At 64.5% G+C, this 27,143-nt stretch overlaps 1 protein-coding gene across 4 annotated transcripts in view; it reads left to right on the forward strand.

Annotated features, from left to right (window-relative positions):
* The window catches only part of CCDC85C (coiled-coil domain containing 85C), a 64,608-nt gene that overhangs the window by 18,381 nt on the left and 19,084 nt on the right, over positions 1–27,143 (forward strand). For all 4 annotated transcript variants that reach the window (XM_045571958.1, XM_036411768.2, XM_045571957.1 and 1 more), the window contains exon 2: positions 26,656–26,729. In XM_045571958.1, the coding sequence (XP_045427914.1) occupies positions 26,656–26,729 (74 nt within the window). The remainder of the gene's footprint in view (positions 1–26,655; positions 26,730–27,143) is intronic.

Genomic DNA, 27,143 nt, shown 5'->3' on the forward strand with positions numbered 1-27,143 from the left:
CTGGCTCAGAGGGCGCTGAGCTGGTGTGTGTGTGTGTGTGTGTGTGTGTGTGTGTGTGTGTGTATGGGGGAGGAGGGTGTCGGCCACCTGTCGTCCATTGAAGGGAGAGAAGGCCCGCTGTAAGGACGGTCTTGAGCGGTTTACTCCCAGGTTGGCCGCGTGCGTGTGTGGCGCTTTGGGCTCCCCTGAGTTCGCGTGGGTGCTGGGCCTCCCTGCGCGGCGGAGGGATTTGTGCCGCTGAGGGCCCCTGCGTCTCCCGATGTCTCCGCCCCGCCCCGCCCCTTGCACAGTCACCGCGGCCACTCATGCCCCGTGTGCGCCCTAATCCCCCCGCGCCGGCCGCGGGGCAGGAAGCGGCCCCACCCAGGCTCCGTGGCCGGCAGCGCGGCCGGACGGGCCGGATCCCCGGGACGCCGCCAGCTCAGCAGGAAGGAGAGGCCCTGGCCGTCCCCTCGGAGGCCGGGGCCGAGCCCCATCCGGGATGAGTCCGAAAGGTCCCCGCTGGCCACAGCCCTGGCCCTGCAGGAAGCCTCTCCTCCCTGCTGCCGGCGGGAGGCTCCGGGCGTGAACGGGGCCTGGCCCGCAGGATGGCCTGCGTCCCGCCGAGCTGCTTCCACGCCCGTCTTTGCCTGAGGCCTGCCCTGCCACCCCGTTTGGCTCCAGGGTGGGCGCTCGGAGCACGCGCAGTGCCGGAGCCACGAGCCGTGGAGGCGGCGGGCACAGCCCAGCCTTCGGGGCAGGCACGTGGTTCCCGCCGATAAGCCGGAGCCCAGGCTGGGCGCCCAGTGCGTGTGACTCCTTCTCTCCCGACGTCCCCTCGGTCCTCCGCCTGGGAGGGGCAGGGAGTGCGCCAGGCGTGTGCCAGGCCCGGGGGGCACAGCCAGCACCTCTGCCCAGGCCTGGGAAAGGTTCGCGCCGAGGCCCAGCTGCTTCTGCGCGGGGCACACAGACCCCGGGGCCATGTTCGCGGCTGGCGTCACTGAGCAGGGCTGGGCTGGAGGTGTTCTGGGCGCTCAGGGTGTGGCTCCTGCACGAAGCTGGCAGGGATGTCTTGGGTTCCAAGAGGCAGCCTCTGAGTGCAGCCACCCCCTCTGCTCTTCGTATCCCAGATGAGGAGCAGAGCTTCAGGGAGGAGGGGCCGCGGCCCCGGGCCAGCCCCTCCCTGGCGTGTGGGCCATGCAGAGCTCGCAGTGCCCAGCAGGTCCCGGCTCCCTGTCTCCATCCCATCCGTCCACGGGGGGCGAGGGGGGGTTGGAGGGGGCACAGAGGTACGAGGGTCTTGGGAGGGATCAGGGTGAGGGCTGCGTTTGGGGACAGGGGCTGTAAAAATCAAGTCCCCCTGGCAGGCCGCCATGCCCGCCTCGCCCCCGCAGCAGCACAGCCCTGCCAGGCGGTGGTGGAGGGCAGGGGACCTGGTTTAACGGGGTTCGGGCTGCTTGGGGCTGTTCGGAGCGTGCAGGTTGGCATCCGTTGGAGCTGAATGCTGCTGCCAAGGGTTCCTGGTCAGGAGGGGCTCCCCGCTGGGACTGCCCTTCGAGCCGGAGCAGCCAAGCCCCCGGGGCCCCAGCACAGCCCACCTGCTCCTCTGTGGGGAGACTGAGGCCCAGAGGGGGGAGGGGGACGGACCTGGACGGCCGTGGCCACAGCTGGTGCTGGCACAGGGGTGACAGGGAGGGTCCTGTCCTTGCCATGGGCGGCCCAGTGGCCTTCAGGGGTCCCCCAAACAGCTCCTCAGGGGTTGGAACCTGGGGGCCTGGGGCAGCACCTGTCTCAGTCCCCTCGGGCTGCTGTCACAGGAGACTGCCGACGGGCAGGTTAGGAACCACCGACATTTATTGTTCATGGTTCTGGAGGCCGGAAGTCCAAGGTCGGTGCCAGCACGCTCGCCTTTGGCTCTCGTAGACGGCCTCACTGGGTCCTCAGAGCTGGGGGGGGGGGGGTGCGGAGAGGGGCAGGGAGCTCCCTGGGGCCCCTTTCATTAGGGGTGCCCCTCCTGACCTAGTCACCTCCCTCGGCTCCACCCCCAACTCCATCAGCTTCGGAGGCTAGGATTTCAGGAGGTGAATTTTGGGGGAACACAAACATGCAAACCATAGCACCCCCCAAAACAGGCAGAGCCAGTTCCCTGGGGGCTCACTCCATCCCCTGCAGGGAGCACCAGGGTGGGGGGAGGACCTGCACTGCCGTGCTCACTCTGGGTGGTCGGCCAGCGGGGGGCGCCGTGCTGGTCCCCTTTGGCGCCTTTGCATGTGGCGCCTCCACCACACCCCCAGCTCTGAGGTCCCCGTCTAACCACCCAATGCCTGGGGAGGGGGACTCGGAGGACTGGGAGCCGGACTGGCGTGGTCCTGATGCTACGAGAGAAGGGGAGCTGGAACCAGGTGCAGTGTGGGCTCTGGGGCGCCTGGCTTTGTGGCCGGGGCAGCTGGGTCGCTGGCTCTTGTCTCCTTGGAGCCTCTGTGGACGGCAGCACAGATTCCTGACCTTGGCCGCCCCGGCTCCCGGGGCCGGCCAGCGACTGCTTAGGTCCTGGCTGTGGTGGGGTGAGGCCGGCCCGGCGGCCTCGGGACCCAGGAACACCTGTCCTCGGAGCAGCTGAGCAAACACCCCTCTGGCTGGGACATCATTCCTTCCGACGCCAGAGCCGAGGACCGCGTGGCCCCCAGTTCCTCGTCCGGTTTTCGGCCCCCTGCAGTCGGGCTGTCCCGGGAGCTGGGAACTTGGACCTTCCTCCTGGATAAGGCAGACAGGTCCCCATGGGCTTTTGTTAAAGAGGCCGGTGGCGGGCCTGGGTTTGGGGCTGGGCTGGGATCTGGCCTTCCCTCTCTGCCCCGCCTCCCTGCAGCCTCCCTCCTGGGGTCCCCAGGGCCCCCGGGCAGCCCACCCACGTTTCCAAAGCCACGTTCTTGCTGCTGTGCCAGGCACCGGCCTCCGCAGGAGACAGGGCCCTGCCTGCTTCCACACTCAGGTGGCGGGAGGGCGGGGATCCCCCAGAATTCCGATGGGAGCTCCTCCCTCCTCCCCTCCCCTTGGATTCCAGTTCCCGGTTCTGTCTGTGACAGGTAATCCTCCCTCTGCTCACCGCCTGCGGAAGTCGCTTTCTGTCCGCCCTTTGCCGGGAGCCTGTGCCTGGCTATTGGCCAAACCGCTAACACTAATGCAGCTGGCCGTCTGTGGGATGTGCGGCCTGGCCTGGCCTGGCCCCTGTCCCAGGAGGGCCCAGCCTCTGCTCCCTGAGGGCCCCGGCTCCGCCCACGCCCCATCAGCTGGCCCATGCTCCCCTGGGCGCCGCCACGGCAGCTGTCAGCGTGGCCGGGCCAGGGCACGGGCTTGGGGTCTCCAGGCCTCACCCTGCCTGGGTGTCCAGGGCGTGTGGACAGCAGAGCAACCTGACCTTGAAGGCCGTGGGGCTGGTGGATCCAGTTGTAGTTCCAGCTCATCTTCTGCCTCTGGCACCCCAGGGTGGGGGATCGGAGCCATTGGGGAGGGGGAGGGATGGTCAGGAGGCCAGCACCCTGGCGGGGGGTGACAGCACGCTGGGTGTTCTGGGCCGGACTCCTGCCTGGGTGTCAGGGAGGCTGCTGGGCGTGGGGCGGGTTTGCTCAGGGCCTTTTTGATGCCGTGCAGGGGTGGCTCCTGCCCAGCCGCTGACTCTGAGGCTCCCCTGCTGTGCGTGGGTGAGGAGTCACAGGGCCAGGCGGGACCTTGGCACCTTGCTCTCTCCAGGAGCGCGTGTCCAGGATGTCCCACCCTGGATGGGGGGGCGGCGGGGGGAGCGGGAGGGGGGAGGCAAGAGGCCATGGGTTAGTGGTGAGTGGCTCTGAGCGGAGCGGGTCAGCTCAGGATCCCAAGTCTGAGACCCACCTCGTACCACCTGGGGCGGTGCGGGCAGTGTAATTCTTCTCTTTTGTGGATTTCAGAGAGAGAGGAAGGGAGAGAAGGGAGAGAGATTGAGAGAAACACCTATGGGAGAGAAATATCCATTAGCTGCCTCCTGCTGGGGATCAAACCGGCAACCTCTTAGTGTATGGGGTGATGCTCAACCACTAAGCCACACCGGCCAGGGCGTGAGTCCTGCAGGCTTCTGACGTCCACCGGCCGTTCTTTAGGAAGACCGAGGCTCTGCACACAGCGCCCGTGTGGGGTGGTCCCTCCTTGCCCACTTCTGCATCTGCAAGACATGGCTTGGGGCCCCACTGAAAAGCCTCCACTGACTCCTCCCTCCTCCCAGGGCCCTGGCTCTCCCAGGCCCTCACGGGTGCTCCCACCCAGACCTCAGTGTTTCCATCTGTAAAATGGGACGATGATAGCGCCTACCTCGTGGGTCTGCGATAACTCATGTGATGTGCTTGGCAGAGTGCCGGCACCTAGTGAGTGCCGATGGACGTTGGCAGTGGTGGTGACGAGGGTGAGCGAGCCTCCGCGCCCTGCGCTCCGGGGAGAGGGTTCCTTTCCCAGGAGGAGCCTCGGGTGTGGATGTGCAGCAGGGAGCGTGCGGGACCCCTGGCAGCTTCCTTCGCTGACCTCCTGTGACCTCCTGAGACGTGGCCCGGGACTCCCTCGGTCAGCCTCCTCTTGCCTTGGGGTGGGTGGCCCCGGGGTGCCCCTCGTGTTTCACGGTGCCTGCCACCCCGCTCCCCATCACCGGCCTGCAGGAGGTTCGTTTACGTTTGTGGCTGTTCCGGTGTCTTTTCTCCCCACAGAACAGCCAGACCTGGTTATTAAGCCCCTGGGGGCTGCCTGGCTGGCGGGCTGGTTAGTAAGCAGCTGGGGGCTCCCATGTCCTTGGAGGGGTGAGATGATGATGATGAAGCCGGGGAGGGAGCTCTTCCCAGCTGCCCCTGCAGCCTGCCTGCCTCTCAGCTGGGGCTGGGCACACCTGCCATCTATCTCCGTGGCTCCATACATCATGAGACAGCCCTGCACAGGGAGGGCTTAGCATGTGATTTCCAGGCTCCAGTCACTCCAGAGCTTGCGTTTGTCCCCGGTCAGCACTTCTCGGATTTTGGATTATGTCCTGGGGAGGGTCCGAGGATTTCTGACTTTGATGGGTCCGTGCTCAGCTCAGTGCAGGGCAGTGCATGCAAGGGAGCTTAGGCTCGGCATCCCCAGGGGGTCAGATCTCCCCGCACCCCCTGCTTCCTGACCCGGGAGGTCTTCCCAGAGCCTGGGCCCGGGCCGAGGGAGGGGAGGGACAGCAGGTCAAAGCGCGCTGGATGGGCCTGGGGGCCACTGCAGTGCTGGCGGCTGGTTTGGGAGGGACTGGTAGTTGCGTGTGCCTCTTTCCAGGGCTTCTGGAGGCCCCTGGTGCCTGGCACAGCCCTTCCCGGCCCACAGTTCACCGCCGTGCACCGCCCACTCGCCATGGGCTGGGGAATGCAGAGGGAGCCCCGCCCAGCCCTGCCCAGCCCCGCAGAGGGACCCAGCCGCCCCTCCCTCAGGCTCCTCCTTCCCCCGTGCCTCCCTGCAGTCCGCCTCAGAACTGGGGTTTTCTGGGGACTGCCCCTGTTATTTTATTTATTTTTTTTAAAATATATTTTATTGACTTTTCACAGAGAGCAAGGGAGAGGGATAGAGAGCTAGAAACATCGATGAGAGAGATATGTCGACCAGCTGCCTCCTGCACCCCCCCCCACCGGGGATGTGCCCGCAACCAATGTACATGCCCTTGACCGGAATCGAACCTGGGACCTTCCAGACCGACGCTCTATCCACTGAGCCAAACCGGTTTCGACTGTTTGTTTGTTTTGTTTAATATGTTTTTATTGATTTCAGAGAGGAAGGGAGAGGGAGATAAGGAGAGAGAAACATCAGTGATGAGAGAGGATCATTGATCGGCTGCCTCCTACACGCCCCTTTTTGGGGATTGAGCCCGAAAGCCAGGCATGTGCCCTGACTGTGCCCTCCTGGCTCATAGGCTGATGCTCAGCCACGGAGCCACACAGCCCGGGCGTCTGCAGTGGAATATTACTTGGTCATGAAAAGGAATGAAACCTTACCATTGTGACAACCTGGATGGGCCTAGAGCCACACGCGGCTCTCTAGCCGCGGTTTGCGGCTCTGTTGACTATTGAGTTTGCCGACCACTGGGATGGGGACTTAATCACAAGGAACAAGCACAGCCTGTGATGATTGGAATCGAGATTCTAGGTCAGCGGACAGCAAACTCATTAGTCAGCAGAGTGGCAGTTTGCTGGCCACTGGCCTGGGGGGTATTGTGCTCAGCGCAGTGGGTCAGACAGAAAAGCACATGCCACCGGCTTTCCCTTACACGTGGAATCTGAAGGACAAACACAATGGAGACAGACTCAGACACGGAGAGCAGGTTGACGGCTGTCAGGTGGACGGGGCTGGGGCTGCGTGAGAAAGGTGAAGGGAGGAGAAGGTACAAATTGCCAGGGATAACCACAGTGGCAGGGTTTACGGGGCAGCAGAAGGAATATATCAATAACGCTGGGGTGGCTCTGGACTCTTTTTTCGGGGGGATCATTTGTAAGGTCTACAAATGCCCGACCACTATGTTGTACACCTGGAACTAATATATTGCAGTTCAGCTGTCGCTGAGAAATTAAAAATAAAAACGCATAGAAGACACAGGCTCTGAACCTAGAGAAAAATGCCCGCTGGCCCGCCGCGGTGCTGCGCCTCCTGTGAGGTGCTGGGGCTGACGAGCTTCGTGTCTGCACGTCGGCAAGGGCCGCAGGGCCATCCGCTGTGTGTGGGCATGTGCCCCGCCTCCCGCCAGAGCTGTGAGCTGGGAGGAGCTGGGGTGCTACCCCCAGCCCCCCTCTACAGCACCCTCCTCCCTGGGCACCCAGGCTCCCCTGAAGCTTGGTGTCTGAGCTGAGGGCTGCAGGATGCAGAGAGACCCCTCGCCCGCCGGGAGTCATGGGCCTGCTCTCCCTCGGTGACATAGTACTCGCACATCCCAGCTCTTGGGGACCCGGTTTGGTCCTGCGATGCCACCTCTGAGCAGTGTTGTTACCCTGGCAACCCACAGTCCCATCCCCAGCCAGAAATAACCTCTCTGCCTGTGTGGCCGTGACAGGCCCGGGGTGGGCCAGGCCTGGGAGGAGGTGGGGCGATGGGAGTTGATGCAGCGTGTGGGGCCGGGGCCGGGGACAGGCTGCACTGGAGTTGGACGGGCTCTCGTTGGCCAGATCCGCTGGGGACAGCGTGCTCCGTGGCCCGTGACTAAGCCAGGGCGCAGCGGCTCGGCTGCTCGCTCAGAGGCCCGGGGCAGCCTGGGAAGCATCTGTTTCCCCTTCTCCTCGGGGAGATGAGGGTCCCTGGGGGCCGCCCCTGCTGCCTGGTCCCTGGCAGGAGCATCCCATGGACAAGGGCAAGTTCCTCACTGTTTTCTCCCGCCCCTGCCCTTCCCCACCCCGTCCAGCCTCCCCCGAAGCCGGCTCAGGCTGTCCAGAAGGCCTCAGGCTGGCCTCGTGCCCGTCTTTCCGTAAGGAAAATCTAATTTTCACGGTCACTGAACCACAGGCCGGACGTTGCTCCCGGCGTCGTGAGATGGGTCTGGACGAACCAGCCACCAGCCCTCGCCTCAGATTCCCGATGGCCTGAACCAGGCACACTCCACCATCGGCCGAGCCGGGCACCACACGGCGAGTGCACACACACAGCAGGCGAATCCCTGTCCTGGGAGAGCTCAGAACCCAGGGAGAGCAGCTGGCTGGGAAGAGGTTCCGTGATAAGAATAGAAAGGAGGTCAAGGTGCTGCTGGTGCAGAGGGGCAGGTGCGGCTGGAGAGCATAGGGCTCCTGCGGGGGCAATCCTGGAAGGCTTCTCGGAGGAGGGGGCTTCAGAAGAGTGCTGACTTGTTCTTGCTGAATCGGATCCTGGGTGCACCTAGCTACTGGGTGGGCACAGGCAGGTGGGGTGTGTCCTGGGGGTAGGGGCGAGGCACACAAAATAAGAGGAGGCAGCGTGCAGAACGAAACGGTCTCCAGTTGGCACACCCCTTCACGTCAAAGAAAACGATACTTTTGAAGGAAGATGGACTCATATATGCTAAGGGAGCGGGAACGGGTCTAGCCCCCAGGGAGGGCGACTGGCGGTTTTCAGAGAATTGCAAAGGCCTGCCCCCTTTGGCCCGGCAGTCGCAGCTCTGAGCATTTACCCTGCAGGGGGACTGGCACGTGTGCCAGCGGCGTACACGCGGGCCCCTCCCTGCACAGGGGCTTGTGATGGTCACATCTGGAGACAGCGCTGGGGAGTCCGCTGCCAAGGACTGGTGCCCGCCGCCTCTGAGTGTGCTGGGTCCTCAGAGGGAGGGTGCGACTCTCACAGCCAGTTTGGCTTGTGCCCAGGAGTGCCACGGCCCACCTGTTCCTGCGTGTGCCACCCCCAGGACCGCCTGTCCACGGGGAAGCAGGCTGGGGATGCTGGCACATGGGTGTCAGCGGGGCCCACGGGAAGGGTGAGATTGATGGCTGCCTGCTGGCCAGCACCGCCCATGGAGACCGATGGGGGGTATGGGAGGGGGTGATTTATGTCGGCTGGCATCGGGCAGGCATGGCGCCTGGCATCTCCCTGCCCGGCCTCACCCTCATCTCATCCCCGTGCCTCACAGACGTAGAATGACCACTGGGTCGCCTGTGGGGTCCGCCCGCTCCCCTGGGGGGCGCCCTGTCCTGGGTACGCCAGTGGCCCAGCTGCAGGCCGGGGGGCAGTCAGCAGTCAGGGCAGCGGCAAGCGGGCAGCCTGGGCCGGCTCCCTGGTGTCCTGCCCACAGCCCTGCCGGGGCCGACAGGATGAGCGATCGGCCTGAAGAGGCTGCCGGCCACGCCGCGCCATCTGCCGGGGCCATTGTGGGCCTCACAAAGGGTGGGCACGGCGGGCAGGGGCCGCCCAGGGCTGGACGGGCAGGCAGGCGGGGGCGCTGGCTCCCAGCACGCACTGGGCTGGCGCAGCTGTCCTGCCGTGACCCGGGCTTCAGGGTGGAGATGGCTCATTGCGTCCCGAGAAGCCGGGGTGCCCCCCCCCCCCCCCATCTTTGGCTGGCCGGCCTTAAACAGCCCGGCGCTCGGCTGATTTATGGCTCTGCTGAGATGGAAAGGCAGCTTTATGTCCTGGGTAATTAAGTGGCATTATAGATGGCCGAGAGTAAGTGGCTGCTGTTTTAATAATTAAAACAAATGACCCCTGACTGCTTCCCAGCTCGATACTGTTTTCCCTCAGTGTCAAGACCCTGGACAGAGACGGACGTGAGTGTGCGAGTGTGTGTGCGTGGGCATGTGTGGGTGTGAGTGTGACTGCATAACTGTGAGTGTGTGCACACACGTGTGCATGCACATAGGGGTGTGAGTGGCTCTGTGTGTACGTGTGTGTGTGTGTGTGAGTGTGACTGCATAACTGTGAGTGTGTGTGCACATGTGTGCATGCACTCATGGGTCTGAGTGGCTGTGTGTGTGTACGTGTGTGTGAGTGTGACTGCATAACTGAGTGTGTGTGCACACGTGTGCATGCACACATGGGTCTGAGTGGCTGTGTGTGTACACATATACATGTGTACATGAGTGGGGGGTGTGCAGGGGGAGGACGGGGCTGGGGTGTCCTCTCCTGATCTCGTTTCCAGGACAGTTCTCGGCATACACATCCCCCGGAGCAGGCGGAGCCTGTGCTGGGTAAGCTGTTTTCCCGCTTGGAGGCCAGGCCGACCAGGCAGGTTTGGGTGTCGTCTCCGGGGGACGGCTCTGTTGCGTGCCGTGGCCAGGGGCCCCTCTCGGAGGCGGGTCTCAGCGCCTGTACAGTGAGGTGACTGCCCTCTCACAGGCTGTGTGCTGGGCACTCATGGGCATGCCTTCTCCGACTCTGCATGGGCGCTGGGCGAGGGCTTGTGGAGGCAGCGATGAGGCTCGTCTGCTGCTGCCCTCGGGGTCTGAGTGACCCTCGGGGACGCCAGAGCGGGGACAAGGTCATGGGCAGCAGAGACAAAATGGGGAGCAGGACTGCGGCCTGTGGAGGGACTGGCCCCTGGCCGCCCGGAGCACCTCCGGCCCCGTGCACCCGCCTGCTCGGGCTGCAGGCCCGGGGACCCGGCCCGCCTCCCGGGAGGGCCGTTCTCTCCCGCCCGGACTGAGCCGCCGTGCCCTGGAAGGTGGTTTTCCCCAAACGCTGGGGACCGTGGTGGCACAACACGCCCTCACCTTCCTGGGGCCGGCCCTGGGCTGGTGCCTCCTGGGTGTGTCTGGGGAGGATGGAGGTCACGGAGGCCCATCTGTGGCTTTGTGCTGAGCTCCCCCCGGGTGGGCTCAGACCCCTGGGGGCCAGGCACCGAAACAGTCTCTCCACCCACCGCGCTCCAGGAACCGAGTTTGGTTTAATCTCACCAGCCTCACGGCAAAGCCGATTCTTTCCCGGTTTGGAAACGGCAACTCTGAATGTTCAGGTGCCAAAGTCACAGGGCGGGGACGGGGGTCAGGTTCCCTCTGCCCTGCCCTCCCTTCCCACCCCTCCGTGCACCCCCCTCCTGTCTGCCTGCCGGTGTTTCCTCGGCTCTGCGTGTGCCGGGAGCCTTGGTTCCCTGGGCTGCCCCTGCCCCTGCCCCTGCCCCTGCCCCTGCCCCTGCCCGGCTGAGATCCCGTCATAGAGCGTGCAGCCTGGGGGGCCGTGTGACCAGCCGTGCCTCTGGCTCATCCTGGGCCTGGGTGGTTTTATCAGAGACACGGGAGTGCCAAGGCGGCTCCGGCTTTGCAGTGCCCGGTGGTGGCCATGCTGTGTGTGTGTGTCTGTGTGTGTGTGGGGGGGAGGAGGGGATCAGAGAGGGAGTCGGTGGCACGGGGAACATGATGGGGCCAAGCTGGGCCCCCAGACAGAGGCATGTCTTACCTGCCCACACGGGCATAGCCTGATCCCTTGGAGGGTGTGTGCTGCCCCCTGTGGGTACCCCTGTCGACCCCCCTGCCCTTTGCTGCTGCCGGCTCTGGGGCAGGCCTTTGTCTCGGAATCCGGTCCAGGGCCCAGCAAGGAGGGGCACCGTGAGCTCCTGTGGCCGGTCGGCCGCCGTGGGATGGCTGTGGGGCAGGGGTGTGTGGTGGGAAGCCCCCCTCTCTGGCCCGCTGTCCCAGGAGGCCGGCTGGGCCCGTGCCTCCCCCAGCCGCCGCCTTTTCCAGCCCGGCGATGGAGGACTGCCAGAGCAGCTGCGTTGCCGGAGTAACTCGCCCAAGCTCGTGCCGTCCCGAGCTCAGATCCAGACACGCCGAGGCGTCGTTTTTCCTGTCACAGCCGTGGCTGCGGGGGAGGGTTTCCCCGGGCGCTGCTGCCCCCGAGGGCCCGGGCTCCAGGGACCACGGACAGCCTCCCACGTGGCCCGTGAGCAGCAGCCGTGTCCTCCTCCTGCTGCTGGGGCAGGAGGTCGGGCTGGGGCTGATGGGTCAGCCTGCGACCCTGTGGCCCCCCCCCCTGTGGACTTTTTTGGTGAATCCTCACCCGAGGATATTTGTTTCCGTTGATCTTCAGAGAGTGATAGGGAGGGAGGGATACAGAGAGAGAGAGAGAAACATTGATGTGAGAGAGACATCAGTTGGTTGTCTTCCGTACGAATCTCCGCTGGGGCCAGGGTTCCCTGGCAGGTGTGACCGGGAATCGAACGTGTGACTCCTCAGTGTGCGGATCCTGATGCTTTAACCCCTGAGAATACCGGCCAGGGCCTCGCCGTGGCCTTGGTGCACCTGCGCCCCACCTGTGACCCCTGACTCTCAGGAGCTGGGGAGAGGTGGGCACGGGGCCTCTGACTCCCTGGGGCAGTGCCCAGAGCCCGAGGTGTGCGCTAAGCCTTCCTCCGCCTTTGGCTCCCGTGCCTCTCAGGGTTCGGTGGGCTCAGGCCCAGGGCAGACCTCGTCTGGTCCAGCTCCCCCTACAGGCCAGGACCGCACTGTGATGGTGCCTGCACGTGGGTGATCCGTCCCGGCTCCACGGAGAGCTCGGCCTGTGACCGCGGCAGGACGTGGCCACGCGGAGGCGGCTCCGGAGCAGGGCTGTCTCCGTTAAGCTCTTTTTTTAAAAAATTAAAAAAAAATATATTTTATTGATTTTGTACAGAGAGGAAGGGAGAGAGAGAGTTAGAAACATAGATGAGAGAGTCATCGATCAGCTGCCTCCTGCACACCCCCTACTGGGGATATGCCCACAACCAAGGTACATGCCCTTGACCGGAATCGAACCTGGGACCCTTCAGTCCCCAAGCCAATGCTCTATCCATTGAGCCAAACCGGTTTCGGCTCCGTTCAGCTCTTCGGTCGTGGCCTCACCTCTCTCTGGACCAGGGTTCCCTCCTGCAGACCAGGCTCAGGCTCCATGGGCTCCGGTGCCAGAGCAGAGCTGGGCTGTGGCTGTTGATTAACCAGCCGTGTCCCTGGTGGGGGTGTGTGACCTTCGCCAGGCCATGGGGCGGGGGCGGGCGGGGGGCCAGGTGGGGGCCGAGGGGGGGCATGCTTTGAATAGCTGAGCTCCTTGCTGGGCCCTCTGAGAGCATGCCTCTGCTCTGACCCCCTCATTCAATGACATTCGAATGTCCCCGCGGCACGCCTCCGAGCCTCCGTTCCTCCGCTCCCTCGTGCTCCTGGCACCGTGTGCCATGGGAGGAGGCGCCCTGGGGTGCTCCAGGAGTGCTGAGTGCCTGTCCCACTCTGGCCCAGGGTGGGGTGAGGGTGCAGGGACGTCTCTAGAGCTGCCATGTTGAGAGGATGAAGATGCGCCTGCTCGCTTGTCAGCCCAGAGAAGGTGTTAGCTCGCCTCAGCCTCGGCCATCTCGACGGGGGAGCAGATTAAGCTCATTTGATGGGGCCGTTGGGGGCATCTTTGTGGCATGTCATTGGGGCGGGCAGGAGAGAGCCCTGCGACCTTCTCTGGACCCGGGTCTCCATCTGGCCCCTGGCACCACTCAGCCAAGCGCCCCTTGCCTGCAGCTGGCCCCATGTCCTGCCGCTGAGGGGGGGAGCTCAGCACAGGCAGGGAGAGGCCCCGGCGTATCTGTCTGGGCTCACAGAGCGAGCCAGGCAGTGGGGAGGGCCCGGCCTCTCTCAGGCAGCCGGAGGGGCCCACAGGCTGGGTGGTAGTGGGCAGGCACCCCCAGGACTGTGTGCTCTGCTGGGCAAGAGTGTGCGTGGGCCTTGGGCTCCCCTCCCGGCAGCACCACGTCCTGCTTCGTCGGCCATGTCCCGGCCAAGCCCCCGACCTTGGACCATGCTGGTGGGTCACCTGGTCTGCCTGGGCCTCGGGTTCCCGCCTGTAAGTGGGAATGATGGCATCTCTCTCCCAGGGGTACTGTGAAGACTGGGTCCCAGGGCCATTGCCTCCCACGTTTCCGGAAAGGGTTTCTCCCCCCAAATAGGTTTTTACTGGTTTCAGAGAGAGGGAGGGAGAGGGAGAGGGATGGAAACATCAAGGATGAGAGAGAACCATCTGCTGGGGGCGTGTTCCCTGATGGAACTGTGACCTCCTGCCTCATAGGTCAATGCTCAACTACTGAACCACACCGGCCTGGCGGCTTCCTCCTTCTCCTCCTCCTCCCTATCTTCCTCCTCCTCCTTTTCTTCCTCCTCCCCCTCTTCTTCCTCCTCCTCCTCCTCTTCCTCCTTTTCCTTCTCCTCTTCCTCTTTCTTCTCTTCCTCCTCCTCATTTAAGCTGAAGAAACGTGGCCAGAATAGTATGAGGACTCTGTGGTTTTCTGCCAGATTTGCTGGTAGTTTTTGCTTCATTGCTTGCTCACTCTTTTTAAAAAAAATATATTTTATTGATTTTTTTTACAGAGAGGAAGAGAGAGGGATAGAGAGTTAGAAACTTCGATGAGAGAGAGCCATCGATCAGCTGCCTCTTGCACCCCCCGCACTGGGGATGTGCCTGCAACCAAGGTTCATGCCCTTGACCGGAATCGAACCCGGAACCCTTCCGTCCGCAGGCCGCCGCTTTATCCACTGAGCCAAACCAGTTTCGGTTGCTTGCTCACTCTTTCTCCGTGTGCGGACTGTGGTTTCTCCTGAACCACTCGAGAGAAGCTGGGGCTGGCGCGCCCCTTCGCCCTGAATTCTTTCTCCCTTCCTCTGCCCCCTGACCGGCACTTACATGGTGATGGGACGGTGGTCAGCCTCGGAGCTTGGACGCCGCCCCTGAGCTTGTCCAGCCACGGAGGTTCAGAGACGGGACTTTCTGGCCCAGGATCCAGCAGGGGGGGTGGGGGGCGGGGAGCTGTACCCTGCTCCCTCTCTGTAGTCTCCTTCCCTCGGAGCCGCCGGCCCGCCTTCCTCTTGGTTCCGCCGACACTTTGGAAGAGTGCGGACCCCGTATGCCGGCCCTGCCTGCAGTGGCCCCCCCGCGACAGGGACCGCCCCGAGGGCGGGCCGGGTGGGCGACACTCCTGCCGCGAGGCGCCTGGTGTCCGCGGGTCTCGGAGCCCGCGTGGCTCGGCCGGCTCACGAGTCTCCCGCAGTCCCGCCCGCCGGGGGCTGCAGTGATGAGCCAGGGCGGTGGAGGCGGTGAGACGCTGCAGGTGTGCTGTCCGCACCGGGCTCCCGGGCCCGCCCTGGGCCGCCCGCCCGCCCTGGGAGCGTGGGAGCGTGGGAGCGGGCACGTGAACTCGCCTGTCCGCTGGCACTCCGCGCTCAGCGTTCTGCTGAGGCCCCCCCGCCGCTGGCTGTCCGGACATGGTGGTGTTTTTTTTGTTTTGTTTTATCTTATCAGTGTGGACATAAGGCTTCTTTATCCATGGGGTTGTGACCCTGGCTCTCGTTGACATTGTCACCTGGCCCGGGACACACAGCTGGCGGTGCGCCAGGGAGAGGGCCTGCGGGGTGTGACGAGGATCCTTATAGGGCCATGTGGGCCCTGGGGCCAGGCTCCTGTCTTGTCCCGGCCAAGCCTCCCATCTTGGGCCAGTCAGTGAGCCCCTTGGGTCTCCGGTTCCCCCCGATGCTAGAAGGAAAGGTTAGGATGGCCTGACCTTCAGGCCCTTTTCCTCCAACCCTCGACCGCTGAGACCGGGGGCTGGCTGCGGGGCAGCTCCGGGGCCAGCCAGCCCCTGTCACCGGAGGCGGGGAGGGCCCAGGGCGGCTCCTGACGCCCACCTGCCCCCTGCTTCCCTGTGGCACTGCCCCAACAGGGCGCTGCCCTGCACGGCCCAGGCCTGTTTACTCTCGTTAGAAACCAAACATTGACCTCATCCCGCTCCTGCCCCCTGGCCTTCGCGTCTGTTCTCGTTCATCTCTCTCTTAAAGAGACACCGCTGCGTCTCGGGTGAGGTGGTGTGCCGCGGTGACCGGCCCGCCCCCCTGCACCCCCGGTGCCCACTGCGCCCGCCTGTGCCCACCACACAACCACACACACCTGTGCCCACCACACACACACCTGTGCCCACCACACAACCACACACACCTGTGCCCACCACACAACCACACACACCTGTGCCCACCACACACACCTGTGCCCATCTGGGAGGCTCTCAGCTTCCTCATTGTACCAAGGACTGCACTGGTCCCAGGGAGGGCAGGGGGCTGCACAGGGGCACACAGCAGGGGTGCAGGGCAGGGCTTTGAGCCCAGGCCCCTGGTCCACAGACGCTGCACCCTCAGCACAGGTGCCCGTGTGCCCTTGGCAGTGACCAGCTCCCCTGGCCGCCTCTCAGCGCCTGAGGGGTGTCTGCTCCCCAGGCAAGGGCTGATGGTTCTGCTGTGTCCCAGGCAGGGCTTCTAGGATGGGGGTGAGGTTGCCAACCTTCTCCAGGGCCAGCCTTGCAGGGACCTGCAAAGGGGAGTGCAGAATCCGGTATAGAAGCCCGCGGCTCGGGGCCCAGCTCACTCAGTGGGGGGAATGCTGGGGGAGGGGGGGGGAGAGGAGAGGGGAGGAGGAAGAAGGGGAGGCTGCAGGATGGGCAGGGGCTGGGGTGCCCCAGAAGCCGAGGTTTGGCCAGAGTCACCGTGGAGGAGCTCTGTGTGTGAGGCCCACGGTTACCTTCAGGTGAGAGGTGGGGGAGGGAGGAGCAAGACGGGGGGAGCGTAGGCAGGAGAACAGTCTGGACCGCTCCATAGAGTGCCGGGAGGGGAGGTGGTGGAAGGGGTGGGCAGGGTCTGCCCACAGGGTCTGCAGCGAGGTTGGCCAGGCCCTTGCAGAAGAGGGCGCAGGCCTTGGCACTGACGGAGGCGTGGGTGGGGCACGAGGGCCCCGGGGAAGTCCCTTGCTCAGGTGCTTGTGCTTGAGAAGGCTCTGGGAGGACCCGTGAGAGGACTGCTAACTGCCCCCCAGACCCCTGAGCTGCAGCGGGAACCGCGCCCCCCTTCCCTTCCCCGAACAGCTCCGTGAGCGGGATCTGTCATCCTCCTCCACAGATGAGGACACAGAGAGGTTCAGTCACCAATGTGAGGTCACACAGCCTGACTGCAGAGAGACCAGCTGACCCCAGGTCTCCCTCAGCTACTCTGGCTCTAGGCCCTTCTCCCTTGAGAATCACACCCCCTGGCCCATCCTCAGGGGCCTGGGCGGCCAGGGGCCTGGCCAGCAGGACAGTGGGCTTCTGGCCTGTCAGTCCTTTTCTGGGTCACAGTGGGAAGCGAAGGGCTTCCCGGGCCCTGCCCGAGGGTGCAGGTGACCTTTGAGTCCCGGAAATCATGTGCTCCTTCCTGGGTCCGAAGGGCAGGTTCCGCTGGATTTACGGGGTGAGGTGCCCCGGGGGTGGGGGGTGGGGATGGGCATTCAGAGAGCTGAGCCCAAGAGTGGTGGCAGGACAGGCAGGCAACTGGAGGGGGGGGAGCGGGCAGCCCCCCGCACCCCAAACACCCGTGCCTCCGTCAGTGCCAAGGCCTGTCCCCTCGTCTGCAAGGGCCTGGCCCGTCCTCACTGCTCTGAGGGACCCCTGCAGCCAGTCTGCTGGCTCCACCCCAGGGCATGGGCTCTGCAGGGCGAGGCCTCTGCTGCCTCCTCTCTGCCAGCCGTGTGAGGGCCTGACTCACGCCAGCCAGCCTCCATCTCAGTCCCACTGCGACCGCAGGTGGACGCGCAGGCATCGGCCTTCTCAGAGCGGTGGGCTCGGGGCAGGACTGCACACACCCGGGTGGCAGCCCAGGCCCTGCTGCCCACCCTCCACTCCCCCAGTGGCAGGGGCAGCTGGAGGTGGTCTCATCCCCATGAGCGCTGTCCTCCCCTGAGCCCCTCCCATGGCCCCTCAGTCCTGGTTTTTGCCGGATTCAGATCAGATCCCCGGTGACTCCGAGAGGGCCGGGGCCCGGGCTCCCGCAGCCTGGGCCCTTTCTCGCCAACACCGGTTCCTTCCTCTCTCTCTGGACCCGCCTTTCTGCCTGCAGAGGCTCCGCTGTGTCTCGGGCCCTGTTTTCGGGGGGCTTTGCTGGGAGGAGGGAGGCTGAGCCTGGCCTTGGTCTGCGATAGCTGTCAATCACGAGGTCCTCCAGCCCGTGTTCCACGCGTGCCGAGGCCCTCGCCGCCCCAGGGACTCCACGCGCACGGGTGAGCGGCTCCTCTGTGCACGGAACCGCCTCGGTCTGTCACCCCTTCTCACCAGCCCGCGGGCACGGCGCCGCCAAAAGCTCCATTTTTAAGGCGAGAGGGGCCTTTGCCTTACAAACCAATGATTCTGTGTTTGCTTCTCGTGTGTGACGTTCCTGAATCGGATTCAGACCCCGCTGTTAAAGTCTGCCGAGAGGCCCCGGCCTTGGCTGGATGGGAAAAGCAGGCGGGTGCCGGGGGCCTGGGGGAGCCAGGCCCAGGCCGTGGTCACACCGTCTCCACCGACAGCCGGTGCGGGCAGTTCTGCCCTGAGGAGGGCGTGCCCTGGGCTGTCAGCCTGGAAGCCTCAGCCTCGTCCCTTCCTGTCAGGGCCACGTCACAGTGTGAGCACAGAGCGGGCGGGGCGGTGGCTTGGTTTTGTTTTTATTCCAGAGAGGAAGGGAAAGGTGGAGAGACGTAGAAACATCAGTGACGAGAGAGAATCGTTGACCGGCTGTCTCCTGCACGCACCCCACTGGGACTGGAGCCTGCAATCCAGTATGGGACCCGGTTCCTAGGTCTGATGATGCTCGACCACAGGACCACACTACACTGGTGGGGCAACAGGGCAGGTTTTTATTTTTATTTAGAAATATATATATATATTTTATTGATTATTTTACAGAGAGGAAGAGAGAGGGATAGAGTTAGAAACATCGATGAGAGAGACTCATCGATCAGCTGCCTCCTGCACACCCCCTACCGGGGATGTGCCCGCAACCCAGGTACATGCCCTTGACCGGAATCGAACCTGGGACCTTTCAGTCCGCAGGCCGACGCGCTATCCACTGAGCCAGACCGGTTTCGGCAGGGCAGTTTTTATTGAGCACCTACTGAGTGCCAGGTGTTCACAGCTGCTGCCTCTCTCGGTCCTCACAGCAGCCTTCCAACATTGGTGTTTTATCCTGTTTTTACATGAAACGGAGGCTCAGAGGGGGCAGACAGGCCATTTGAAATCACAGCCACAACGTTTAGTTCCATTGATTTTTTTTTTTTTTTTTTTTTGAGAGAGAAAGAGAGAGAGACATCAACTGGTTGCCTCATCCACGTGCCCCGATCAGGGTTGGGGATCAAACCTGCAACTGAGGTACATGCCCTTGACCTGGGTTCAAACCCGATGCTCTAACCACTGAGCAGCCGTGCAGGGCAGCGTTTAGTTCCTCTGTTGGTTTCCTTTGGCCACAACCTCGGTGGCATAAACAGCGCCTTCGTTACCCGCCGTTCTGGAGGTCAGAGGAGCCATGATCCCAGGCTGCCCTCTTTCCCTGGTCCTCCTGCTCATCCAGCCTCTGGGCACCCGCTCCCTGGCCTCCGGCCCCTTCCCCTCCGTCGGAGCGGGCAGCAGCCTGCTCCTCTGGTCTACCCCCCCCAAACCTCCCCAGCCACATCTCCACGGGCCACAGCTGGGAAGGGCTCCTGTTGTAAACAGCCTGCCCCTGGCTTGGACCCACCCGGAGAGGCCAGGCCGGTCTCCCCACTTGGGCTCCGTGACCTCGATCACAGCGCAGGCTCTAGCTGTGTGAGGTCTCATGGCCACAGATTCGGGGGGGGGGGGGTTAAGGTGTGGGCATCTTCAGGGGGGACAGCAGTCTGCTGAGCCGAGATCGAGTCCCTTGTGATGTCATGCAGGGTAACCGAGGCCCGAGGTTGGGTGGAGGGCGCTGCCAGGGCTGGGATCCATAACCCGGATTTCCCCACACCCCACAGCCCCCCAACGGGCCCGGGCGGGGGCACAGGGCCCATGACCCGGATTTCCCCACACCCCCCGGCCCCCCAATGGGCCCTGGCGGGGGCACAGCCGCTGCGGTTCTCGTGGCGGACGCTGGTTTTCTCCTCGCAGCGTGCCCCGGGCAGGAGGCATGCAGGGCGTCTGGCCCTCCCACCCTCCCAGGCCCTCGGGGGCGGTGGTGGCATCGGCGCGCCGGCTCCGCGGAGGATCCTTTGGCCGGCAGTCACCCGCTGTGGGTTTGACGTGAACCGGGAAGCACACCGGCTGTCCCCACGCCGCCCAGTCTGACCAGGCGGCCCGGCTGCTGCCTAATTGCAGGGACGCTGAGCTGCACCCGCCCCACCTCCCTGCCGCCCCACGTGGCACAGTGTCCCCTGGTGTCCGCCCCTCCCGGGCCTCCCCCGGGCCTGCCTCTGCTGGACAGGGCCCGTGCTGGCCACCCAGCTCCTCACGGAGGGCTGTGGGCGCCTGGTACAGACTGGGTTGGCATCTGATGATGAACCCTCTCTCCTGAAACCAGCAAAATCCCCCGTTTTTTCCCCTAAGGCCGTGGTCGGCAAACCGCGGCTCCAGAGCCACATGCGGCTCTTTGGCCCCTGGAGTGTGGCTCTTCCACAAAGTACCACGGCCTGGGCGAGTCTGTGTTGAGGAAGTGGCGTCGGAAGAAGTTTAAGTTTTAAAAATGTGGCTCTGCCGAGAAATTTTAATCATTGTACTGTGGATATTTGGCTCTCCTGACTAATGAGTTTGCCGACCAGTGGCCTAAGGGGCTTGGCACATCCATTCTGGGGGGGGGGGTCCATAAATGTTTGTCCACCCCTCACCCCATCCCCCGACTTCAGCTCTGCCCTCTCTGGAGGTCACACCACCAAGGAAAGTCAGGGCCGGGCAGGACTGGGGTCCCTCAGGATGGAGCCCAGGAGGCGGGGGATTTGAACAGTGACTGCTCAGCAGGGGTTCACAGCTCTGAGTGTACTTTATTTTTAAGTTTTAAAATATGTTTATTACAGAAAAGTTGTATTGATTTCAGAGCAGAAGGGAGAGGGAGAGAGAGAAACATTAAGGAAGAGAGAGCAGCACGGATCGGCGGCCTCCTGTATGCTTACCACTGGGGATTGAGCCCCCAGCCCGGGCCTGTGCCCTGGCCGGGAATCAAACCGGGACCTCCCGTTCATAGGCCACGCGTCCCGGGAGGGCGGCTGCCGCGTGTGGACGCCAGGCCCCGCCCCCAGGCACAGAGACCGCAGGAGGCAGGTGCTGCCGTGCTGTGGGTCCGGGGTCCCGGCCTCTGTCAGTGGCGCCCATTCCCGGTGACATCGGGGCTGGTGGGGGGGGGGACACCCATATCATTGTCACCTGCAGCGCAGGTTCATTGCCGGGCGGGAGCATCGGAGGCCGGGAGCGGAGTCCTCCCCCCCTTCCCCCTGGTTCCCAGCGAGGACACGGTTTCCGTTTGGCTCGGCCGGCTTCCCCCGGCAGGCTGGGGAGGGATGGAGGCTTCGGCTCTGACCCCCGGCTCGTCCTGGACGAGGAGGTCGTACCCGGCTTCCTCTCTCCTGGCTGCTCCCGCGAGATGTCAGCGTGGACAGGGCGCCTCCTGGCTTTGCCTGGACTGACCGGCCAGGCGCCCCACAGCCCTGGGTGAGCAGGGCGCGCACAGGGGGTCCCTGGCGGGGCTGAGCACCCAGAGGGGCCGGTGGCAGCGGGGGGCCGAGCGGCCGGCGTGGGGAGAGATCCGATTCCGTTCATTCACGCCCTGATCGGGTTTTCTCTGCTGCCATTCCTTTTCTTTCCTCCGGGGGCTCCGGCTGCGGGCTGGTCCGTTTCCTTCGTCCGTGGCGGTGGAGGTTGCCGAGATCTGGACTCTCTGGGCCAGGAGGCGGGGCTGTGGACGTCAGCGAGGCCCGGCTGCGTTTCCATGGGGCGACTTCGGCCTCGCTGAGACGCAGCTCCTCTTCGGAGCACGGGGGCCGGTAACGCTCGGCGTGGGGGCTGCCCGTGGCGATGGGAGCTCGGGGTTCTGCTCCGTGGACGGGAGAGAAGGCTCGCCGCTCTGTGCCCTGCACGGGCGTGAGAACTCTTCCCCACGACCGGGGAGCGGAAGTCAGTGCTGAGTGTGCAGGCGGCTGCCTCGGCCCCTGCAGACCCCCGTGGGCAGCCCCGGTGGGCAGGCCGGGCCGCAGGAGGGCGCGGCGGGGGCCGGCGTGCCCGGACCTCCCCGCCTGCCCGGCTCAGGGCAGCAGCCGCCGCGGGGCGGTGTCCTCACAGGAACCTGATGCTCCCCCGATAGGCCGCCCTCGGCCCTCTCGCCCTCATCCATAAGTAACGCCCGTCTCACATTCGGCCCGCACCTCCTGCAGCCGCGGTGTGTGCCAGGAGGCGGGTGCCCGCGGTCGGGTGTTCCTGAGCCTGCCTGCCACGGGGCCGCCTCCGTGCCTGTGCCCACGCTGGGCCCGCGGACTCGCCTTTCGTCCCCGCCTTGCTTGCCTGCCTGTCGGAGTCCGGCTTTGCTCTTCAGCGCTTGGCTCAGGTGCCGCCGCCTCCAGGGAGGAGCCCCTGATTTCTCCCCATCAGCACATCCTTGTTCTCCGCTCCCCTCCCCCTTAGGCTGCACCTCTCTCCTCCGCTCTTTGCTCCTCAGCCCATGAGGTGGCTCCTCCTGCTCTCTCATGAGGTCGAGGGGCCCTCCCAGAAGGGCCCGTGTCCCCGGACGAGCATGTGTCGCGCTGGCCCTGCCGGCCCGGCTCTGCTGGGCTGGTTGGGCCTGTTCTCTCTCTGAGCATCCTATTGCTCTGCTGACCTGCCCGTGTCCTCCTCACACCTGCGCCCAGACCCTGCAGCCTCTGCTTGCTTTCCCCTAGCGACGGGGAGCTCACCCCCTCGGGCGGCCTTAACTGCTCTCTGGTCCTGGGTTCTGCTCTGTAGGAATTCGGTCAGTGGTGACCGCTAGGACTGCCCAGGGTCCTAAGAGTTGGTGGGCCATGGACTACACCTCCAAGGCCTTGAAAAGAGACAGGGCCACTGGCAGACCCTGGGGAGTGGGGTCCCGGGGAGACCGGGACACGTTTGCGTGTCACAGGCGAGGGCAGCAGCCCTGAGCGCGGCCGGGAGGCAGGCCGCCTGGTTGCCCGCCATGGACCCTCCTGGTGAAGTGGAAGGAGAGGCCCCCGGTCTTTTTCTGAGGGCCTACTATGTGCTGAGCAGTGAGCCAGGTGAGGAGGGGGTTACAGGGGTGATCAGATGCAGCCTCTGGACCCCCGATTCTTACCGTTCGGATTGAAGGTGAGGCTGGGGCGACACCGCCTAGCCAGGGAGGAGAAGCCAGCGGGGAGGGGGCAGGGGCCTGTCCTGGCAGCCCTCCAGGAGGCAGGGTCTCCAGATGGTCACACCACGCTCAGCACACGGCTCCTGGGCTGGACCCGAGCAGCGCTAGTGGGGAGGGGCTCCCCGGCCTGCAGACGGGACACCTGCCCACCACGCTGCACAGAGGGCCTGCGAGGAGGGCTGGTGTCTGGCCCCTGGAAGCCAGCATGGAACACCCCCCCAATACCCCCGGCCCTCTCCCCCTGCTCCCCTCAGATGGAAGCTCCATCAGGAAGCCTCTGGAATTAACTGGCCCAGGGCCCAAGGCGGGCTGGGAAGGTCCAAGGGCACGCCACACTGGCCCAGCCTGGAGTCCCGTCTGTAGTCGCCCCCTCCTCCCCACAGCAGCGAAGCCGGGAAATGACGCTTCCCTCCCTCGAGGCTCCTCTCATCCCTGCGACCGGGATTAATTTAATTACACGCTCTCGCCGAGAGGCTGGGGCTCTGCGGCGCCCGCGGGATCATGACGAGCCTGAGGCTGCTGGGGAGGATCTCCCCACCCCCACCCCCACCCCGCCCCGGTGTCCAGCCCTGCCCGGTCTCCTGCCCTCCTGGGAGGCCCCTGCCCCCACCCCGCAGGGTCCACCGCTCTCAGTCTTCCGCATCCAGGGCGCCTGCTGTGGGTGACCAGGCGTCCTGCGCTGTGGCTCCTGGCCGCGGGCAGCCGAGTGTGGGGACGGGCCCGGTGTGGCAGGGCTTATCCGGACGCGCAGGGGGCCTGGAGCCTGTGGGCCCGGGGGAGGGCAGGCTTGGATTAACAGCGTAAGTGACGTCCGTGGCTGGCTGTGCAACGTGAAAGTGCAATCATGTTCCCCCCCCCCCCGCCCCCACACCCATGGGAATGGCAGGAAGAGGCAGGACCCCATGGCCCTGGGACCGGGGGTGGCAGCGTGCCTGTACGGAAGGTTCCGGCTGTGCAGGGATGTGTGCCCCTTAGTGCCGGACAGGCCGGTGCTCCCTCTCCTGGGCTCAGCGCTGTGCCCGGCGGGCCCAGGCCCTGGGCCCTGAGCCCTGGGCCCTGGCCTCGGGGTGGCCCTGAGCGCTGAGGGGTGGGGCTATGCCCCGGACCTCCCTGCTCACCCTCCCGCCCGGGGGGCAGTGTGCTCCTCATGGCCTCCTCACCCGGAAAGCGGGGACGGTGCCTGCTGGACCCTCGCCGGATGGGGCCTCCGTGTGTCATGGTGTGTGTGGCTCCTCCTGTCCCCCACCGACCCCACCCAGGGAGACCCCCGGGCCTCCTTGTCTTAGCCTGCATGGGTGGGAGAGCGGGGGCGCCTCTGGAGTGTGTCCTGTCCGTTGTTTCCCAGTGGGTGTTCCGGGGAACCCTCCTGTTAGCAGCGTGTGAGCACACACAGGGCTGGGGAAGCCCAGGCTGTACCCCGGTTCCATCCTTGTGCCCAGCACACCCTGGACACGGAGGCCTTTCCCATCAGGCCTGTTCTCCGGGCCGGAAGTTGGGAAGGGACGTGGGAGCTGCTTGCCAGTTTTGGGGTAACGGATGAGTAAACTGAGGCTGGGGCCAGCACCGGCTGCCGGGCAGGTGGTCTGCCCCGTGCTGGCCGCGTTCGCGGGGTCCCCGTGGGGTGGACTTGGGGGCCACAGCCTGGGTCTGACCTCCCCTCCACACTGCCCTGCCCTGTGCTCCGGACAAGCCACGTGACCGCTCTGAACCCGGACTCCTCGGCGGTCAGAGGGAGCGCCCCGGAGCCGGGGTGAGGTGAGGCTAGAGTGGGGAGCCCCAACCCCCCGGGCTGTGGTCACCAGCGTCACCCCTGGAGCTGAGTGTGGGCCGGCCTGGCTGGGAGCCACTCCTCCCGTCTCCACAGGCTCCGAATTCCTGAGGGGTGACTGGGCGGTGGAGCGGGAGGTGTCGGCTCTGCCGCTCCCCAGGGTGGGCAGGCTGCTCCTCCGCTCCGCCCAGGGCTGGCCCGATGCTCCACAAACGCAGACGCTCCCGGGTCTGGCCCGGGCTGCGGGCGGGCTCCCGAGGCCCCTCCCTGGGCTTAGGAGCACAGAGGCAGGCGGAGGGCAGACGGCACCTCTGCAGGAAGCCACCTCATCTCTGGGGAGGCCTGTGAGGGCCGGGAGCTCTGGGGCCGGGCCATGCCGCCTGCAGAAGGTCACGGGGTTCTGGCAGGGGCTGCAGCTGTCCAGTCCTGCAGGGCACCTGTCGGGGACAGTCATGCCATCCGTGAGGTTGCCGGGGGGCTGTGCCAGCCATGAGCTGGGAGTGGACGGGTGCCTCCTTGTTCCCACGGGTGTGGGGTGTGGGGTGTGGGGTGTGAGGTGCAGCGTATCCCCCGGCAGCACCCCAGCCCCTCTGGCCCGCCCCCAGGAGTGTGAGAGGCCCAGGGGGTCTGTCCCCTGGGTCCCGCGTCCCCCAGGCGGTGGTGGTGGCGGTGGTGGTGGTGGGGAGTTATGGTGCTGGCGTGGGCCTCAGGTCTGGCGTGACCTGGGAGGCTCTGCATCCTCTTGGGGAGCAGTGACCGGCCTGGGGGGGGCCTGGGTCCAGGCTGGCGTTTGGGCCCGGCAAGCTCTGGCGAGTGCTCATGTGGACAAGAGGCACACGGCACACAGACTGACCCCTCCCAGGCAGGTGCCCCACGATGTATGGCTCAGCCGGACTCCCCTTCTTTCCCCTCTGCACCCGCACCTGCACCCACGCCTGCTGAGGTGGCTGGGGACCCTGGCCGCCCTGCCCCAGCCCTCTGCCTTGGCCTCCACCCGGCGGGCTCCCTGCTCGCGGGCTGGCCTGGTGACTCTGTCATCACCTCCTCCTCTGGCCGGCGGCTGAGGCAGGGCCGAGGTCCTGGTGGCGGGGGTTGGGGGGGTGGGGGGGACACACGGGACAGAACGGGGGGGAGGTGGAATTCTGCCTGCTTTCCTGATTCGATTGCCAAGGGGCCGTGTGGTGAGGAGGGTGGGTTTGCCCCACGCTGCATTCGGAACGGGGGGTGTGGGGGGGAGTGTCTGGCTGGCCTGGCGCTGGTCAGAGTCCTGCCGGGACGGCGGAGGCCCTGTGTGCCCGCCCCACACACCGTTTGCAGAATTCTTTTTTTCCCTTCATTTTTTAATTAAGGTATTATATGTGTACATATCTTACCAATCCCACCCCCCCACACTCCCATACATGCCCTCCCGCCCCAGAGTTTTGTGTCCATTGGTTATGCCTATATGCATGCATACAAGTTCTTTGGTTGATCTGTTATCTCCCCCAGATCTCCCTACCCTTCCCGCTGTTTGTTGCTTTACTGTCTTTATATCTATCTTTTGGTTCTCCAGTTTTTAATGTTCTTCATTATTCATAAATGAGTGAGATCATGTGGTGTTTTTCTTTCATTTATTGGCTTATTTCACTCAGCATGATGCTCTCCAGTTCCATCCAGGTTGCTACAAATGATAAGAATTCCTTCTTTTTTATGGCAGCGTAGTATTCCCTTGTGTAGATGTACCATAGTTTCCTGATCCACTCATCTGCTGACGGGCACCTAGGCTGTTTCCAAATCCTAGCTATTGTAAATTGTGCTGCTATGAACATAGGGGTGCAAATATCCTTTCTGATTGGTGTTTCTAGTTTCTTGGGATATATTCCTAGGAGTGGGATTACTGGGTCAAATGGGAGTTCCATTTTCAGTTTTTTGAGGAAACTCCATACTGTTCTCCACAGTGGTTGCACCAGTCTGCATTCCCACCAGCAGTGCACAAGGGTTCCTTTTTCTCCGCAACCTTGCCAACACTTGTCGTTTGTTGATTTGTTGATGATAGCAATTCTGACAGGTGTGAGCATTTGCAGAGTTCTGAGCACCAGGCCCAGGGTGGCAAATGCGGTGTTAGCATGTTCTGGAGACTCAGTTTCCCCACCTGCACCTGGCGTGAGGGTCCCGTCAGGGGCGTGGAGAGGACATTTTGGGGCCCAGATCATCGCCGAGACTGAAGGACGAGGCCGGGATGAGCTGGCGAGGGAACCCCTCCCCTCCTTTCTGCGGAGGGAGAGGGAGGGGAGGGCAGGGCTCCCGCCAGAGATGCAACCGGATGCTCACATGCTCCCTTGTCTGTTGCAGATCCCTCGGCCACCTACGTCCGACAGCTGGAGACCAAGGTGAAGCTGCTGGAGGGTGACAAGCTCCTCACACAGGTAGGCCAGCTCCCAGGCCCCCCTGGCCCAGCTTACTGGCTCCTCCCACGGCCTGCCCCTCCCACCGGCCTGGCACTCCCACCGGCCTGGCACTGCCACCGGCCTGCCCCTCCCACCGGCCTGCCCCTCCCACCGGCCTGGCACTCCCACCGGCCTGCCACTGCCACCGGCCTGCCCCTGCCACCGGCCTGCCACTGCCACCGGCCTGCCACTCCTGGCCCAAGCTGCCTCGGGTGCTGGCGCCTAACCGTGCTCCAAGCCTCTGGGGTCCTTCCGTCTGTCCCCATGTGGACTCCGAGCTCCCGGGGGCTGCCCAGGGCCTGCCCCGGAGACGGGGAGACACACGATTGCTGAGGAAGTGGGCTGCTTGGCCCCCTGGGTGGGTGAGGGTGAAGGAAGGCCCCAGAGGCGGGC

The sequence above is a fragment of the Pipistrellus kuhlii genome, unplaced genomic scaffold, assembly GCF_014108245.1.
Source record: "Pipistrellus kuhlii isolate mPipKuh1 unplaced genomic scaffold, mPipKuh1.p scaffold_m20_p_41, whole genome shotgun sequence".
Lineage (NCBI taxonomy): Eukaryota > Metazoa > Chordata > Mammalia > Chiroptera > Vespertilionidae > Pipistrellus > Pipistrellus kuhlii.